General features: G+C 35.0%; 1 protein-coding gene across 15 annotated transcripts in view; it reads left to right on the forward strand.

Moving 5' to 3' along the window:
* The window catches only part of C2H8orf34 (chromosome 2 C8orf34 homolog), a 262,725-nt gene that overhangs the window by 30,926 nt on the left and 212,698 nt on the right, over window positions 1-19,101 (forward strand). For 12 of the 15 annotated variants that reach the window (XR_014953440.1, XR_014953441.1, XM_021555580.4 and 9 more), the window contains 2 exons: window positions 1,361-1,489; window positions 15,913-15,941. Coding sequence is in view for 13 of the 15 variants with exons in the window: in XM_021555580.4 (XP_021411255.2) it covers window positions 1,361-1,489; window positions 15,913-15,941 (158 nt within the window). In the remaining 2 variants the exon portion in view is untranslated. The remainder of the gene's footprint in view (window positions 1-1,360; window positions 1,490-15,912; window positions 15,942-19,101) is intronic. The other 3 variants (XM_021555581.4, XM_085573880.1, XM_085573881.1) reach the window with 1 other exon arrangement.

Raw genomic sequence — 19,101 nt, forward strand, 5'->3', positions numbered from 1 at the left:
ATTTGTGAAAGAAGGACTTCAGCACAACTTTGTCCCATTCCTTTTCCTGGAACAGGTGACAATTGACATAATTCCACAAGGGAAAGTAGAAGTTGATCCAAAGTGGAGCAGATTATATATTCACACAGTTATTTAACACATTTTGTAATAGCTACCAGACTTGATGTCTGAGCATGATTTCCCCATACTATTCATAAGAGCAGTCTGAAGTTTCAAATTATCATGAAACCACCTTTTTAACCCAAGCTATAGGAGTCTGTAAGTTGCCTTCTTTGCATGTAGTGAAAATGATGTTCATAAGCAAAGATTAGTTGACAGCTGTCAAATTAGTAAACAAAAATTTTGAAGCTGGCCAGGATACATTGAAAATTTTAGGCTTTTCTTTGAAGTTATTTTTAAGTGAGTGGTCAGCAACTGGTAAATGATGGTTGATAAAAATGCAACTGGTCCTTTCTGGTGGAAAGGTGGACTAGACATTATCTTCACACCAGCATGATAATGCTGTGTTTGGAGGCAACCTCAAAGTTGCATTTCTTGGCAAAAGCAGCAGCTCACTTAATTCTGAGCACTGTTAAAAAGAACATGTTAAACTGCAGTTCCAGAAACAGCATTGTTTTTGTTTTCATTTCTACAAATTGTTGAAAATGTTCACATTGTTCAAAGAAGGTCTGTTCATTGTGTGTCCTACATATCTCAGACACTCCTCTTCATTGTAGGTAAACTTAGCTCAGCAGTTGAGATACTGTTATTTTAAAATAAAAGGCTTTGGTAATAGATAATGAGCAGCAGATTGTAAGCTCAGGTCTCTGCTTCCCACAGGCTGAGTTTTAAGTAGTGCAATGAAGATTAGAGGCCTTACTTTGTTTCACTGTTTTTTATGAACTGTGTTATCTACAATTTATTATTTTTGAAAAAGAAAAAAGTTGTTTTAGAAGTTATATCTAAATTATTTTTTCTTGATAAAATAGCTAGCAAAAACAATGGTACTCATTTTTCTTTCAACATTTTTTTCTTATTGACCCCTAGGCCACACAATTCTATTTTGTTGTAATTTAGATACCATCATGTGCGATAGTTTAAATACATTTTTTTATTACATTGGTTTTATTATTTTCAACTATTAATGTTAATCATCCTGTTTACCAATTAATTAGTTGTAAGAATAATTCAGGTATGCATTTGTTCATAGATGTTTTTACTTCACATTGACCAAAGAAAATATTTCCAGCAGTTAAAAGAATAGTTAAGTAATTTCCACCTAAGCTCCTTGAGCTTGTAAACTCACTATACAGATTTTTTTCTACTGTAGGAGTCTGAACTGCCAAATCTAAACTTCATCTATATATCTGTGTACATTTAGTGCCAAGGTCAATAGAGCATCCTAAATGGGATTGGAAGACAAAACCGGAGAACCATGATTTTGATGAACTAAATCATATTCTTCAAGAGAGCAAAAAACTTGGAAAAGCCCTTGAGAATCTGTCTCGCAGTAAGTTGATTGATTTTAGTTTTTTAATGTAACCATGCAGCCTGAATTGTAATTTGGAAATACATATCAGGAAGATGGTCTTCTATTCAATGAAGACCAAGGTCATTGACATCAGCACTTACTTTCCTGTTGATAAGGTTTACAGATTGTCTGAGATAATTCAGGAGCTCTCCTGGAAACTGAAACTACTACCCCTGCACCACCTTTCCTTTTTTTATTTTAGTTTTCTACTAGTTTAGTGAGCTGAATTAGCTCATAATGGGATCAACACAAGAGGCTGGCTTAATGAAAATGGTGGGAATGTGCAGCAGTGAGATTGCTCCTTTGTGTGGTAGTTAAAGGGGGATCAACTTTTGCAAAACCTTAACCTCATTGATGGAGTTCAGACTTGTTATTGAAAAACATTTACCTATTTTGTATCCTTGATTTCATTGACTATTGCAAATACAGGTGAACCCGGTGGGAAGAAATAATGATGTCTGACTCCAGTTCAGAAGGCTGAATGATTTCTTTGTTATAACTATACTATAATACATCAATATACTATTTAAAGGAAATACTAAAACTACAAACCTACTTTTTCTAACTACCATATCTAACTGACTCACAGCTTGTGACCCTCTCGTGAGAGTCCATACACAGGTGGATTGGATTGGCCATCAGGCTCAAACAATCCTCACCAGAATCCAATCAAGCAATCACCCCAGGTAAAAAATTCTCCAAATACATTCCACATGGGAAAACAAGAAGCAGAAATAGAAACTGTTTTCTCTTTCTTGCCTCTGTGCTGCTTTATGAAAAAATCCTGAGAAAAAGAATGTCCTTGTGACAATTGACGTTTTCAAAAGAAATTAAAACATTTTAAAGCATCTCAAATAAATACTCAGAAACATAAAATACTGTTATTTCATAATAAACACCATGTATTATCCCTTAAAGACTTGTGTAATTAACAGCTCTGAGGCTTACTGGATATGATCAAGAATAGCTGCTATTGTTTTTTTCCTTTTACTTTCTTTCCTGTAAAAGAGAATTCTGAAATACATTTGTGGGAGGAAATACTGCTAACAATTTTTAAAGTATGAAATGATGACAAGTACTCTTTGCCATGCTACATGAAAACTAGGTGTGGCATGATATAGGAGATATTTGTGTGAGAAATGTTTATTTCGTCTCTCATTAAATTTTATCCCTGGAAGTTCTTCATTCTCTGGAAAATTTACAGATAGTGAGGTCAGAGAGAGATGAATGAGGAATAGAAGATTTGTTTTGCAATTAATTTTGAGAGTCAGCATTTTTTCAAATAGTGCCAAATACCCAAAACTAGTTTTCCCAAATCACACTCTCCCAAATGTTTTACGTTGATAACGAAAATTATATTCTGAGCAATTTTCAAACTTGGATTATAGTTACAAAGCTTTTTTGAAATACTTTTCTAGTAAATTGGTCTCTCTGCCTGTGAGGTTGGTTTAGCTAAACCAACTCTGGTCAGCATCTCTGATTTGCAGCCTCACTGTTGCCTGACTGTGATGGATGCGAGTATCATTTTCAAGCTTTTCTCCTTCAGACATGTAGCCAAGCTATGCACAGATAGAGAAACAATATTTTGACTTTCAGGAAGGCTTATTTATTGACTCTCTGGAGATACAAACCAATCAGGTGTGAGAGTTCAATAATAAATGCCTAAATCCACTCTTCAATCCTACATCTTTGTCTTTCCTTCAGAATATTGTGAAGTTTCCACTTTTACCTAGAATGATACCTATATGTCCTTATACCTAAAATAGATTGTGCAGCATTCTGTACCTCTTCTTGCCCCATAGTTTTCTAACTAGAGTATAAAACTCTGCAGCTCTACTGGGTCCTACACTTGGACTGGGTGAATGTACCTGGTGAACACTGTTGAAGTCTGTTTTTCATAGTTGTTTCAGAAGTGAAACATTCTTCACTATTTCTCGCTAGTACTTGATGCTCTCTGGTGGTTTGTCGAGATAATATGGGAATTAAATCCCATCCCCCAGAGTGCTTTAAATCACTCACAACCTGATAATCAGTTCACTTTCATGAATGTGCTCTCTATTTCTTCATCAAGATCATTAATGGAAATATTGTCAGACCTCTTCATGATCCCATTTCAGATCTGACAACCAGCCCTTGAAAGCTACCCAGTAAGAATGTTTGTTCCCACCAGGTGTTTTTCTGCCTTGCAGTGTTTTCATGTAGATTGTAATTCTCTACTTTTTTTTCACTGAAGTATCATTTCGGATAGTAAACAGAGTCTTATAGCTGGAGTATTTTGCATCTGCTTCTTTTTCTTATCCACTAGGCAAGTTTCCCAGTTGAGAATGCAATTAGACTAATTTAATGTAATTCATTCTTGATAAATTCTTGTCAGCTCATTCTTATGGCCTTTCTATTCCATTAGATGTTAATACATTATTTATTTAACAGCTTTGTCTATGATTCTTGCTGTTGTCTGATTTAGGCTTGGTAGTTAGTAGTTGCCTACATATTTCCTTTTTCTTTTTCAAAGATATGTATTTGCCCTTCTCTGGCCTCTCTGTTCCTGAAAGACAGTTGCTAATGGATTAGAGGTTTCTTCAGTTAGTTAGTTAAATGCTCTAGAGTGAATTTCACAAGAGTCTGCTAATTTGAATGTATCTAAATCACCAGTGTATCTTTCAGCTTCCCTTGTCTGACTTGAAGTTTTTCCGTTTAAAACCACTGCTGTTAAGCATCTGGTTGCGACTGATCCTTTTTTTTGATGAAGACTGAAGCAGGGAAAGTATTGAACACTGGGAATTCTTTGTGTCATCTCTTATTTGCTTTCCTTCTCTTTGATGTAATAGTTGTGTATTTTAATTTGTTCTCCTCTTCAAGTGTGTATATAGTATCTTTTTATGGCTTTTTATTTTCTTTTATAGTTGCTAGTTACTCTGCACTTTAACCTTTTTTTTTTGTTGCTATCATTTAAACACTTGCATCCGATTAATTCTAAGCTGTATCTCCTTGTTTCCAGGTTTTGTTCTTCTGATTTTCACTTAATTTCAAGAAATAAAAAAATCTTGACTATTACTTCTTACATGATACTGAAAAATCAAAATCAAAAATGTAAAAATTTTGTAAATAGAGAAAAGGTAGAATTTTGAAAATAAATTAATTTTAGTTCTCACAGAGATAGAATATAGATTGCACATAGGAAATACCTTAGGGGGCTTCAATGAATAGAAGGTCTAGGACTTTAGAAGTATAAGGTGCATGAAACTCATTATGTGCTGTACCCAAATGAACATCCCATATGATGAATTTTAAAAAAGCCATCACAAGATCACACATCTAGCTCTCCTGTTGCTTGTTTCAGGCAGGCTAATTAGTGCTTTTGTTTCTACAAGCATACGGTGAGTTTAGTACTGCATTTGATACCAACCTTATTTTGAAGTGGTGTGGGACAGACACTGGGCTCAACAGCTGTGTACACAAATGATCAAAAATGTACTATTAATGGCTTTTTACAACACCCTCTATTTTTTCCTTCAGTGTTTCAACAGTGAAGAGTGACACATGAAATGAAATGTTTGAAGTTAAATTAATTTTCTGTCAAGTCCTAGAATTTTTTTACATTTTAAAGATAAGCTTTGGATCTTTTTGTGAATTTCCATGACTTTGTTGCCTCTTAGGAAGTTGACATAGTCTGTGAATTAAATTCTAGTTTCTGTTGCTTCATTTACTATGCAGTCTAGATACTTGCTTTGAGACAAACTTGTGCACTTTATGCAAAATTAGAGCTGCCTGTAAGATTTGGAAGGCAAAACTCAGGCACATAGATGTCTGGTCTCTTCTGTGTTTGTTCCTAGTGATTAAAACTGAACTGGCTTTTATTTGGACCCTTTCTCCTAATCCCTGTCAAGAGTGAGTAATTCTATGCTTCAGGAGGTCTTAGAAACCAACAAGTGACTTCACTTAGAGGTGAAAGTATCTTAGGAGTTTTGAGAGTCTGGAGAAGATTATTTTTGTAATTATGGTCCAAGTGTGGTGGAGCTTGCTGATTTAAGTATACAATTTTTCAGAAACTTACCCACATGGGAGAGCTGAATTTCTTTGTTTCTTCAATCAGCTGTATGTAATTGAACTGGATTTGGAACTATCAAGTCATCTATTTAGGGAAGATTTTGGTTTGTGAAGCAACTTACAGGAATATACTGCATTTCCCTTGTGCATGTTTAATTTTCTTTTATTGCAAGGTCTCCTACCTTTATTGTTGTCATCCTTCTTCCTGTGATGATCATAAGGAAGAAAAATTCCAACCTTTTTCAAATATATGCTCTTGTATTTCACCTTCTGGCCTGTTTGCCTTTAAACAGAATTAAAATCTGTAAAGCTAAGGATCTTGCTGATGAATGCCTTTGATCTTGCCTTTGTCCTTCCCCTATTTTCTGAGGATGGAAAAACAGATAACAAGATATGGAAACCAGTGAATTATGAGAGTTTTAAGTAGGGGAAAATTGAGAATTAAATCAGTAAGATCATACTGCAATTAGGTGGGAAGCCTGCATACTTGATGAACAACTTTGCATCTTTTATACAAATAGTTAAGGATTAGAGTGGCGATTGAAAATGTGTGCATATTGAAGTGCTGGTAACTGCATTTGATGAAAAAATATCTTCTGCTATGAGATAGGTACTGTTTCATAATCACAAATAGCCTTTTAGTGAAGATAACTGACATTTTGTTGGTAATGTTTGAATGCTTGTTCAGGCCAGGTGTACACTAAAGATCAGAGGGGAAGAAACAAATTTATCATGCTTTGAATTCAGTTGACATTCTAAAGTCAAAAAATGGTAATAAGTTAACATTAACCAAAACTATGAATCCAAGTCAGTTTTGGGGAATCCCAGAAACAATGGTATCTACATGTAACCAACAGGAGAAAAATCCTCTTTTGTTTCCTAACTTTGAAGGGGAGTAATCAGTAAACAATCAGTAAATGGGAAAACCATGTTTTCCATCTAATAGGAGATATTGCTGGAGATCATAAGCAATTACAGAATGGTTCAGGTTGGAAGGGACCTCATGAAAGCATGCAGTCCATCACTACTGCTCAAGCAGGCTCACCTAGAGCAAGGCTTTTCAGTACCTTCTAGAATGAAAGATCTCCAAGTCCCTCCAGAGTATCCCAAACAGTTATCATAATATTAGAATCAGTTGATGTTGCCTTTCACAATTTTGTTGAGAAAGGCAAACTTTCTCATTAAGAAAAATATAAAATAGTAAAACGTAAAAGCATATCTTCTGTTTATATTGTACAGGGAAGAAGATAAGCAACAAGAGTAAAAATCTCATAACCAGAAGGGTAGAACAAGTTCTAAACAAAATCACAATATGTTAACAAACTGCTAAAATCATGTCCTCAGTTTTGTGGATGAACCTTTGAGTATGTGGGATGTGAGAAGATTTATATATACATCATGAACTACTTGAATGCATTTAGTAGTCTCTGACAAACACATTAGAATGGGGTTTCATTTAGAAGCTTCTACACTGTAGGAAACTGTTAATGATTTACATTCCAGATATGGAAAATGAACTTCAGTTGAATGACACATTTATTGAAGCCAGCCATTTCTGATGATGGTGATCATGATCATATAACTGTAAATGCACATCTTCAGGACACATAACTAGACTTTTGTCAATTGCCTTATGGGGGGCATTGTTTTAGGACATAACATATTAGTATTTTTTTTTCAGTTGTATATAGTTGGTGATCTGAAATTGACATAGAGTTTATAAAGATTACTTCCCTGATATCAGTTGATCATGTAGCCCTAAATGTGTTCTGCTAACTGAGCCACAAGACTAGTCATCATGTAGAGGATTTTTCCCTTCTTCACTTCAGTCTGAACTTTAAAATCATGATATTCTTGCATGAGATCAATGCTTGTGATTTATTTTGAGATCAACTTTTTTAGATAAGCTCAATCAAACCTTTAAGGAAGATAATTTTATCTCAGCACTACAGCTGTTATCTGATACTGCCTTTGCTCATAAAATCCACTTGCTTTTAGTATGATGTATGAGTAATAATACAAAATAATGTTTTCTGAGATTGAAAGAGGAACAATGTGAGCATAAATATTACTCTTCAATTATAAACTGGGGCTTGTATGGCCAAGAGATCACTGTTCCTTTAGCTATATGTATCTTTTTCCTGCAGATATTTTAATCACCTCTGTGAAGGTATTTGCCATTCTGATCCAACCTCCCCTAAGTTTTAGGACTAGAGTATTTTTTTGAGTTATCTTGTCCTTTCTTTAGTATTTGGCTTGCTAGAAGTTTCTGTAATGTTATTGCAGAACTGGGGTTTGTGTGACTTTCATCTTGGATATGGAACTTTCTAGTTCTTAGTACAAGGGGGCTGGCATTTGTAGGGCAGCTGAACATGAGCTATGACTCTGTCCTTGACTTCTGAATGCTGTGGGGTACCAATCTTTACTCGCCTATTGCACTGTACGCCTTCCTCTAAAGAGTTCTGCAGTTTTCATTATTCTCTTCTGAGATGACCTTGACCTATGAGAGTTTCTGGGACATAATATTTGTTGGATTCTTTGGATTTTATTTCTCTGTGTTTGCATAATTTATTAGTCACTAAACCTAGTCCGGAAATCTGTATTCTACATTGGAGCTACTCAGAAATTTGGATATAGATATTCTGCAAGTCTAAAGCTTATTTTGCTAGGGATCAATTATTTTTATCTTCTTTTAAAGCCAATTTGAGGAAGAGGGATTAAATCCCTGTTTTCTAAATAGCAACTATAAGATGTATATTGTGCTTCTATGTTGATATGTGGTGCCTTGAAGATAACAATTTCTCTTGATTTAATATGGCCAGGTGTTGGGAAGAATATTATCCTTGTTCAAGATGAATGCCACTTAAAAAAGTTGAAAGTTGCTTAATAATATGAGAACATACACCCCTCACTGGTGAAAACTCTGAGGTTTCATTTCAGCATGCCTTCACAAAAAATTTTTGAGTTACCACTGGAGAAAAGTGGTAAAATGACTCTCTGTAGATAAAGGAATATTATAAGAATGTCTATTATGACAGTCAATGACAAACATATTTTAAAGTTACTACACAGAAACGAGTGAGATTTTTTAGGATTTTGTGTACTTTTTCTGGGGGAGGAATGCTTTGCTTGGTGCAACAAAAGCAACCATTTTATTTCCTTTATAATTCAAGAATGGTATGAAAGAGCTTCAGTTTTCCTTGTTTTCAATACATGTTTCATAGAGGTACAGGGACTTGAACATACAGGCCTGCCTGCTGCAGTATGGCACAAGGTTTTGCCATGGAAATGTAACTATATCTAAGATGGCCTATCCCACCAGTAAGAAGAACATAAGCTTTCCCTGAGAATTTTGAGTTGGAGAATGCATGGGGAAGTGAACTCCTGGACAGTTGATACATGATACAGTATTTCTGTGTTTGTGCTCAAAGCTGCAGGATTATTAATGGTAGAATAAGAATGCTGTTTCTGTCCTGGAGTTTGTTACAGAACCTGAGATATGCACTATGAGGTTGACAGTCCAGCCATCCAGAAGTTCCCTGGCCTAGACTGATCCTGAGAATGAATTTTGTCAAGTTAGTCAGAGTTACATTGAAATTGTCTTAGTATGTCTAAAATTTGAATGTCAAAAGCCATGTGTCAAATCCAGAAAGCTTTGTTTGGCAGGTAGGAAAACTCGCTACTGGGAGCTCTGTGGCCATCTTCTGGATGTTTAGGAAAATACATAAATATTTCCTTGAATATTGAGTTAAATAATGGTAATCTAGCATACATTAAAGTAGTAGCATTTTATTTTCTTATGATTGGTGCACATAAGTCTTCTTAGGTGTACATTATGTGTTTAGAAAAATGCAGGTCTTAAAAAAAGCCCCTTAACAAATTTTTATTATGTGTTATTACTTCCTGTAATTATTTAAGGACCACAAATGAAAACAAAAATTATTGATATCTCTTTAAGTTCCAAAACTTTAATTCTTATTAGAATACTAGATCTGTCATTTCAGGTGTGTATAGCATATGCAAATATTGCCACCAGTAAAAAAAAAAACAAAAAAACAAAAACAAACAAAAAAAACCAAACCCCAAAAACCTACTGTAAAACTGATCAGGAATAATGCAGCAGAAAGGCATTTTACCTTGCCATTTCATAGAATCATAGAATATTTTGAAATTGAAGGAACCTTAAAAGTTCATTTAGTTCTACCCCTTTCCATGAGCTGGGACACTTTTCACTAAATCAAGTTGCTTCAGGCCCTGCGTAACCTGAGAACACTTCAGGAATGGGATATCCACAACTTCTCTGGGCAACCTGTTCTAGTGTTTCCCACCCTCACAGTAAAGAATTTCTTCCTGATATCTAATCTAAACGCAGCCTCTTTTAGTTTGAAGCTGTTATGCTTAGTCCTATCACTACATGCCCTTGTCCCTCTACAGCTTTTTGTAGCCCCTTTTTAGGTACTGGAAGGTGCTATAAGGTCTCCCCAGAGCCTTCTCTTCTCCAGGCTGAACAACCCCAACTGTCTCAGGCTGTCTTCATAGGGGAGGTGTTCTGGCCCTCTGAGCACTTTCATGGCCCTCCTCTGGACTTGCTCCAGCAGGTCCATGCCCTCCTTTTTTGGGGGGTTCCAGAGCTGGATACTCTCCAGGCGGGGTCTCGCAAGGGTGGAATTTAGGTAGAGAATACCTCCCTTGACCTCCTGGTTACACTTCTTTTGATGCAGCCCAGGATCTGGTTGGCTTTCTGGGTGCACCTTTCAGGTGCCCGTTGCAGAGTAATGTTGAGTTTCTATTGTTTACCGACACTCGGAAGTCCTTCTACCCAGGGCTGCTCTCAGTCCATTCTGTGCCCAGCCCCTACTTTTGCTTGGGAGTGCTCTGACCCAGGTGTAGGACCTTGTATTTGGCCTTGTTGAACTTCCATGAGATTGGAACAGCTGCCCCACCTCTGAGGCCTGCCAAGGTCCCACTGGATGGCATCCCTTCCCTCCATCATGCCAACTGCACCACACAGCTTGATGTCATCAACAAACATGCTGAGGGTGTCCGTGTTACTAAAATAAACAGCACCCATTCCAGTATCATCCCCTGGGAAATGCCACTCACCACTGGTTTCCACTGTGACACTGAGTTATTCACCACAGTTCTTTGGAGTATGCCAATCCAGCAACAACCCTCTGAATTATCCACCTATTAAAGCCACATCTCTCCAGATTAGAAACAAGGATGTTGCATGGGACAGTGTCAACACAAGACAGTGCTGCACAAGTCTGTGCAGATGACGTCAGTTGCTCTTTTTCAAAAAGACCTGAACTTGTGTGGTGCCTTTTGTTTTGAAAATAGCTTTTATGCTGTTGGATTGAGAACATCAAAGTCTAAAACTCACTTTTCAAAGATAAATAATGTCAATGAGCGGAGGCATTAGGTGTTGGATAAATAAAGCTCTTCTGCTAAGAATTATATGCATATGCAAAAGCTAGACATTTTAAGGAGTCATGGAATTGTTGTTAACAATGTTTAGTTTTCTTTGAAAAGAAAGTTAATTTCTTGGTAAGATAGAAATGAAGCAGCATGTCCTAAGCAGAAAACTTGTACTGTGCAAGACTCGGAAGGATTTTATTTTATTAAATATAATGCAAAGGTTTTGAGAGGTGACTTTTACATCAGAGAAGATGCTGTAACGCTGTATTGATCTACATCTTTATGTCTCCATACTTAGGATTGTGCTGCTGAAGACTGTCGTAGGGATAGAAGACTGGGAACAGAAATCTAAGATAAACCATCTAAGATGGTTTTAATAATCCATGCTAATTTTAAGAGACAGGACAAACAACTGATTTAGTAATTTAAATTTACATAATCTGTAAGGTAAATGGTTAATACAGCATGAGAAACATTTTTAGGCAATCTGCTTAAAGTAGATTCGATAATAGTAATTAAAATATAATAAGTTACAAGTTATAAGTTAATGAATGTATAAGTTAAAAGTTATAATAAATTACATTGTTATTACATTGTTTGTTAGATATAGTTCATTTAATCATACCAGGCCAAACCTTTCATGTGCTTGCCACATTTCTTGCAATCTGACAGTACATTGTTCTTTCAGTCCTCTTCAAAAACCAAGCTAATGACAGAATGAGTGTTCCAGCTGAGAGAGGCTGTGCTAGCATTAACAGCACCTCTCCAGATTTGTTGCTGATCAGAGATGGCAGTAGTTGTGGCTGTGGAGCATTTCTGAAGGACTATGGAAACATGTTCATACCAATTATTTCATTGTTCAGCACCCTTACAGCACGGAGGGTTGTTACATCCTAAAGGAGAAACAAGTGCCTGGATACTTGTGATGCCTGATCAAATTTCAGCACCAGTAACTACTTGTAAAAGGGAGGCTTTTTTTAAAGACATGAAATTGGCAACTGGCTACCTAAATAATTACCACATTAAACCTTGCCCATGAGGCTTAGCTGATGGTGGGAAGCACAAACTTTTCACCCCTTTAATTTGCAATTGTTAGTAAGAGTGGTTGGTCTATTGTATAGTTGTTAGTTTCATGATATAAAACTATGACAAATGTTGTCTGTGAGAAACAGCTGCTATAAGAGAAAAGGTAAAGCATACTCCTTTCTTTCTGGAGGATTTGCTTTTGACATCAGAAGATGTCTTCCAACAAAGGCATGAGAACAGTTTTAACAGTCCCCTTCTTATCTGCTGCTCAGTGTCTTGCAGCAGGGCAATGATGATGCAGCTTTCCATTTTCTACATTCATCATTATGCAGAGTCAAGCTTTAAGTGATCTAAGCTGAGGGAAGTCAGAAATAATTGTTCATAGTAACTTTTATTCTAACAAAACCATAGGGTTTAAGGTTGAATAAACTAGATGTGTCAGTTTTTCTGGTGTTAAGAGGTTTTTTTTTTTTGTGATTAGGATTAAGGTTTGATGGAAAAGGTTACAGTTAGAAGAAGTAACTAAATTGTCAGATTGAAAGTTTTTAGTGTATGGACATTTTGGCTATACCTATGAATGTTTTACTTAAAACTGCAACGTTGTTTCCATTTTGTATTTTCATGGAATGGGCTTTCCCTTTGCTTCTAGTGTTCTGTAATTGTATTATGCTACCTTCCTATTTTGAATATATAAAAGGTAAATGAAAACAATTATAGAAAGTGCAGGGAGCATAATCAATTACTTTTGGTTACCTATACAAAGAAGTGACAAAAGGGTTTTCTTTTTGAAAAATGCTGATGTCTGGATACTAGCAATTACATGAACCAGAGATAACAACCATTGCTACAATTTCTTTGTAGAAATTAAACTATTTTAAGTTGTCAGTTTATTATTTGAAAAAAAGTAACTGGCAATAACCTATTTGACTACGGAAAAGTCATGAGTCTGCTAAGAATTAAGAAATTAACAGAAATCCCAGATACTCCTATACAATAATGGTGACTACCTCTGGTTTTGTTCTCAGGACTCGGGATTAAGGTTTGTTCAGTCAGATTTTTTTATTTAATGTTATGGTAAATATTCAAGAATTTCAATTTTTTGAGGAGTAATTTTGTGAAAACTGGAATGCATATTATCCACTTGACATCTGCACCCAAAAAATGATGTTATGTTGTTGGGATTTTATGTCTACTGCACACAGGGTGCAAATCCCCTTCTCTCAGTTAGCCAAGACATTCTGTGAGTTTGGCAATTGCAAAGAAAATTGTTAAGAGTTGCGCACACATTATCTGTGGTGTCATAGTGTCTTGGGATGAAGTAAGTGTTCTACATCAAAAGTTTTTTGGGGTTATTTATCCTAGTATCTGCTAATGGAGTTGTGTTATCAGTGACTAAGAGTACTGTTCATGAGGCTCAAGACAACAAAAAGGTCTGTGTGACTGACATAGTAAGTACCACCTCCAGAAGAATCATCTTGCTAAGATTGCTGTAACAAGCTCTTTAAAAAGTTACTTCCCCAGAATCCTTTTTCTTTTCTCTTGATGCCACACTATAGAGAGAGAGAGCTAAAAAGAGTTTGCAGGTTTAATTCTGTGATTGCAAAGATCAAAGATTTCTAAGTTTGTAAAATTTTATTTTGGCAAAGTGTCCTCAGAAGCTGCTAATTCTCTACATGCTTTTCTAAAAAATACAGTTCATTTTTTTCATGTCTTGCTACTGTTTCCAGTTTAGTAAAGAAGAAATTAGAGGCATTCTGGTCAATTCAGTTACTCAGTTCAGACTCTTCTCTAAATTCAAAGTTCTAGGGAGCAATAGGACTTACACAAAGCATTTTGCTAAAAACACAATCATTTAGATTATGGATGTTTTAAAATTGTATGTCTTAGATGTAATATAATTAGAAAGGTTAGTTAGCTTTTTGAGTGAGACATATAGTAGTGCACACTGTTTTTTCCGTGCTGTTTTTGCTACTTTGTTCTTTTAGTACTGATCTTTGATGGGCAACATAGGAAATTGGGTAGTAAAAAGCATTTGGCATTTTTTGGAAGAGATTTTTGGAAATGACAGGATTACCTTTTTTGTTTTCTTTTACCATACTTGAAAAAAAAATATTTTAAGGGGTGAGTCAAGACAAGATAAAATTGCCCTTCTGTCTACTCCCAAGTTACAAGTATACATTCACAGTGATATGTGAAAGCAGAAGAAAAGTGTACCAGTCTTCAATATGAGGAAATAAGCCCATATCAAAACCAAATGAACTATGTTAACATTATGGGAAATTGCTAAGAAAAATTAATTTGACTGTTTGTAGAGTATATGTGATTGTAGAATGGATTGACCTTGGTAAAGCAAAATGCATCCATGTGATGGAGAACTGGTTGATGGTAGCCATGTTTTCAAAGAAGCTTGAATTAGGTTTTTACTACCTTCAAGAGTGAAAGTATCTTCTCTCTAGAAGATGTCCATTTGAGATTGAAGAAATTCATAACATCTTAAAGTCAGGTTGATGCAACCTGGCTATTATACTCTATGGGCATTAATAATGTGTCTGGGCTAAATAATAGTCTGAAGTTATTAAAAACTGGCTAATTGCAGTGAGGGATAGAAAGATTAGTCAAAATGGAGCTTTTTCAATGTGATCCACTTTAGTACTATTGAATTACTGAAAATATTTAACTCCTGCCATGTTTCTTATGTGTTGATGAGGTCTTCAAATTGTAATTGCAGTTCTCTTAGCACTTTGTTCCTTTAAAAACAGAAATTGCTGTAAGGAATTAATCTAAACTGAGAATTAGCCAAATAGAGTTAATGGTGGAAAGCATAGTAAAAAACCCAAAAGAATTAATGTAGTTATAGTATATCTAGTAGTACAGATTTACATAGGTACAAGCTTATATATTAGCTTATAGCATTGCACTCTTTAGTGTGATTTTAGAAAGAGTAAAATCAACTCTCTGCTCATCTGATAATACATATTTTGCAGTATAATCTCTTACATTTCATCACAGAATTTGTCTTGATAACATATGATTTAGAAAACAATTTTCAAGTGTGTGTTCTTCTTATGTATTTCACTTATTTTCACCACCAGGAGAAACTTTTCTTTGAAGTTCTAATCTGGAAATGTTTCTTATCAAATCTCATAAGAATCTAAGAGATGCTTGCTTCCAATCTATCAGATTTTTCAACATGGTAGGATTATATATATGATGACTTGAGCACTCCTTGTGATATACTGATGTTTGTAAAAAGTTAAAAATTCTGAGACCAACTCTGCATATTTAATGTGCTGCAGAATAGAAATAATTGAAATGGAAGCAAGCATAGTGAAGCCTTGGGCAGGCATTGCAGAAAAAATGAGCAAATATACAAGTTCTTGTTCAGAGGATTTAGAAAATATTTTGCATTCTATTGAGAAATTTTACTTTATTCTCTGAAGTTCCAGCTGGTTTTATAGGATCATTTCCACTTTGTATTGCGAGGGAAGAAGGAAGAGAAATGTCCATATTGCCCTGTAATTACAGCGTAATGTGCTGTGCATGCTGGTCAGGGTGAGATTTGCATAATAATGTGTCCATTGGTAAATCTGATATTGCTGATTTAATTTTAGAAAGCAGATAGATGTATGCTTAAATTTGTTGTCACTGTAGTGGCATATCTGCCATTTTCATTTCCACATTTTTTGAAAAGTCATTTTGATAATATTGCATCTGAGGAAAATGAAGAGTGTATTGTTTCCAGGCAATTTCATAATGGAACAAAATATGATACATTGTATGGTACAACAGCATGCAGAGAACAGTATGTATAGTTTTCAGATTTAACCTTACTTTTACTTACCATAGTAAAAGATGTGTAGAAACCATTTTTCTGAATTTTCTAATTTTTTTTCAATCTGTTTTGTTTTCAGGCATTGCTATTTCTGATGAACTCGATAAGGTAAGACTGATAAAAGATGTCTAATGAGCAATACAAAGAGGCAGATGCTTATGATAAGGCACATGTCACTGTCCTGGTATATACGTGTCTGTTCTGTTGGGTTCAGAGGAAGTTTGGGTATGGAAGGCTGTATGGGTAAGTGCAGTATGTGTGGATACATTATGATCTTGACCAAGGATGGGCTGTAAGTGTGGAAAAAAAAAAGTGACTGAGTTTAAGAGACTCTTAATGAGATGATGGAAATACTTTTGATCTTGACACCATCTTTTCTTAATATAGTCTGTTGGATTACTTTGTGAACTTTTTATTCATTAAATTGAATTCTGCATTCCCAAATATGATTTATGAGAATAGTTAGAAATTATTTTTACCACCCAGATTTACTCAGGAGTGCATAAGGCATAAAGATCAGTCTTTACCTCCTTGCTGAACGCAAAAATCATCTCTTCAGTCTGGCCATTTTTGATACCTTACACAGTTAACATGAATTTTAATTCTAAATGTAATAAATTCTATATTGAAAGAGTAATCAAGCTGGATTTATTAAAGTTCTTATGGAAACAGAACCAATTTTTCTTTTCTATTCTCAGTGAACAGCAGTGTGCTTCTAGTGCCAAGAAACTTGCATTGTGTTCTTGGTGTCAGAAACTATTGCTGTCAGGAAAATGCATTCAAAAGGTATATAAGACATAGGAATAATGCCTAATATAGAGCGCTTTGTTTTTTTTTTAATAACTTTCATTTCTGCTGGTAAAATGAGGTCACAAATCCTTCTGACGCAGGTGCATATAAAATACCATCACTGCATTCCCCAAGGAAGGCCACTTAGGTAAGACTGATAAATGTTACCGTGCAGTCAAGTGCATCTGTGGCTGCCATTTCCAAACTCTGGCCTAAACCTTCCCACTGTTTCCATAACTGGGCTCAGAAGTGAAGGTAAACACAATTAGAAAGTCATTCTATTAGAACCCTCACCTTTAAGAACACTTCTGAAGAAATCAATTGGTTATGTTTTTGTTGTTGAAAAAACCTTCTAAGATATTCTGAGAGAGGAAAAAGACAATTTAGGCTAGGGCCTGGTATCACATACTTTTTACATATATATTTTAGGAAATAATTTCTTTTTGGTTTGGTTTTTATTAAACTATAATATCTTATTGTTCAAAAACATTAATGTTTTTTAAATTTAGTTATTCAATATGAAAACTGAGATGAAGAACATCATTGGGGAATTTCCACAGGATGCAGTTTGAGTGAAGAGTCAGGTTTTTTTTCTTACTATATAGTTTATTTTTTATGATTTAAAACTTCAGGGTGGTAGGCTTTAAAAAAAAAAAAACAAACTTGGAATTAGATTATATACAATTATGTATGAATGTATATACTTGAATGTTCTTGAAGCTACTTCTGCAAAAACCCCAAACAATCAACTCTAGCATGCACCAGTTGTGCTGTACAGCTCAACAGGCTTTCAGCATAGATTTAGAGAAGAAGAGTGGGGTTTTTTTTATCTCCATGATCTTTAGTGAACTTCATTTCTATTTCTTGTTTGACCATTTAAGGATTTTTAGTTAATGTAAAATCTAGTCTAAGAATATAAGCATGGCCAGGACTATTCTGTGGAATCCTGCCTCCTAGGAATGATCCATTATACAAACTAATTCTTGACATATTCCTGTGACTTGTTTCTGCATGTATTATTTCTCTTGGGCCAAAAGCACCTAAAGACAACCTGATAATATTTATTTTAACATTAAAGAGAATTGGTTCTATTTCACCTAAATGTGTTCACAGATTATGTTTATTTTTCAGGTATAAATGTAGTAAAGTTTTAAGTTTTTAATACATGCTGATACTAGAGCTTCTTTATCTAAACTGTAGCCGCACTGAATAATTTTTAAAATCACATTAATCTATGGTTTCATCAGGTCTTTGGACAATTTAACTAATCTAGTCTTTGGACTAGAACAGCATGGCCAAACTTGGCATTGGATTCTAGTAGAACATCAGCATTGCAGAGATGTTATGAGAGACAAATAAAACACTTATGTGTGCTCTTCTGTGCTTTACTTCCTTGATGAACAGGAATATTTTGGGGAATTACGACTATGACAGAGCCCATAATTATGCTGTTTTATCTATGGTTAAGATTATGAACCTAGAGAAAATAGAGAATGCATGTGTATGTTCCTTTATTTTTGATTCTTTATTTTAATTTCTGATTGTCTTTTTGAAAAAAAAAATTCTTTCTGGGTTCAGTAATCTGTAGCTTCCTTTGTCAGGGTAGTAGTTAATCAGCATTTCTGCTTGATGTAACTCCTCCAAGTAATCCAGTTAATTAGTTAGTTGCTTAGTTACTCTAGCATTTCAGTTTGGAAAACCAGTTTGCTCTGAATCACTTTTGTGAAAGAGTGTTTCATTTAAATGGATTCTTGTCAAATATCTGCTAGTATTAGTTTTTTTTGTCAGTACTTAGAGCTTTTGTACAAGACAGTAATAGAGAAAATACAGGCGCACGAGGTGAGCCTTCAGTCAATATGGAATTTTCCAGTTTGACATAATCTCCTAAAATTTCTGAGTTCACTAGTAACCTTGAAAAGAAGGCAAAATAAAAATTAAAATTACTGCAATTAAAATAGGCTTATTGTAGCAATTACTTTCTTTTTCATTCACCTCTGCAAGCCTGAAGTATTCTGTCTCTCTTGATGATTCAGCCTCTGTCTCTAGGCCATGGAAGCTATGTAAAGTTAGAAAATGGCACTGCAAATACACTGTGTAAGGAAAGGAAATAAGAAGGGATGCCTTGTCAGTCATATTTTAAAATGCAGATTTAATATAATACATATTTTCAAACTGACTCACCCTCATTGCTACTGAACAGAAACTATTGAAGGATTTTAGGAGACTGCAGACTTCCGTGCATAATGTCAAGGGTTTAATATAAACAAAGAGCTAGGATATTCACCTTTTTACTCTAGAGGAAAGCACTGAAGAGTAAGACCTGTCATAACATTGTGACATTTGTCTGGAATTCCCAGTGATATCCTTCAGTCACTCCAAACACTAATAATGTGAGACACTTAAGTATTAGCAATCCAGAGTTAGACCCAAGTGAAGATCTAAAAAATTAATAGTAGACTTTGACCCTCAATGCTAATAT

This window comes from Lonchura striata, chromosome 2 (assembly GCF_050655825.1).
Source record: "Lonchura striata isolate lonStrDom1 chromosome 2, ASM5065582v1, whole genome shotgun sequence".
Taxonomy (NCBI): domain Eukaryota; kingdom Metazoa; phylum Chordata; class Aves; order Passeriformes; family Estrildidae; genus Lonchura; species Lonchura striata.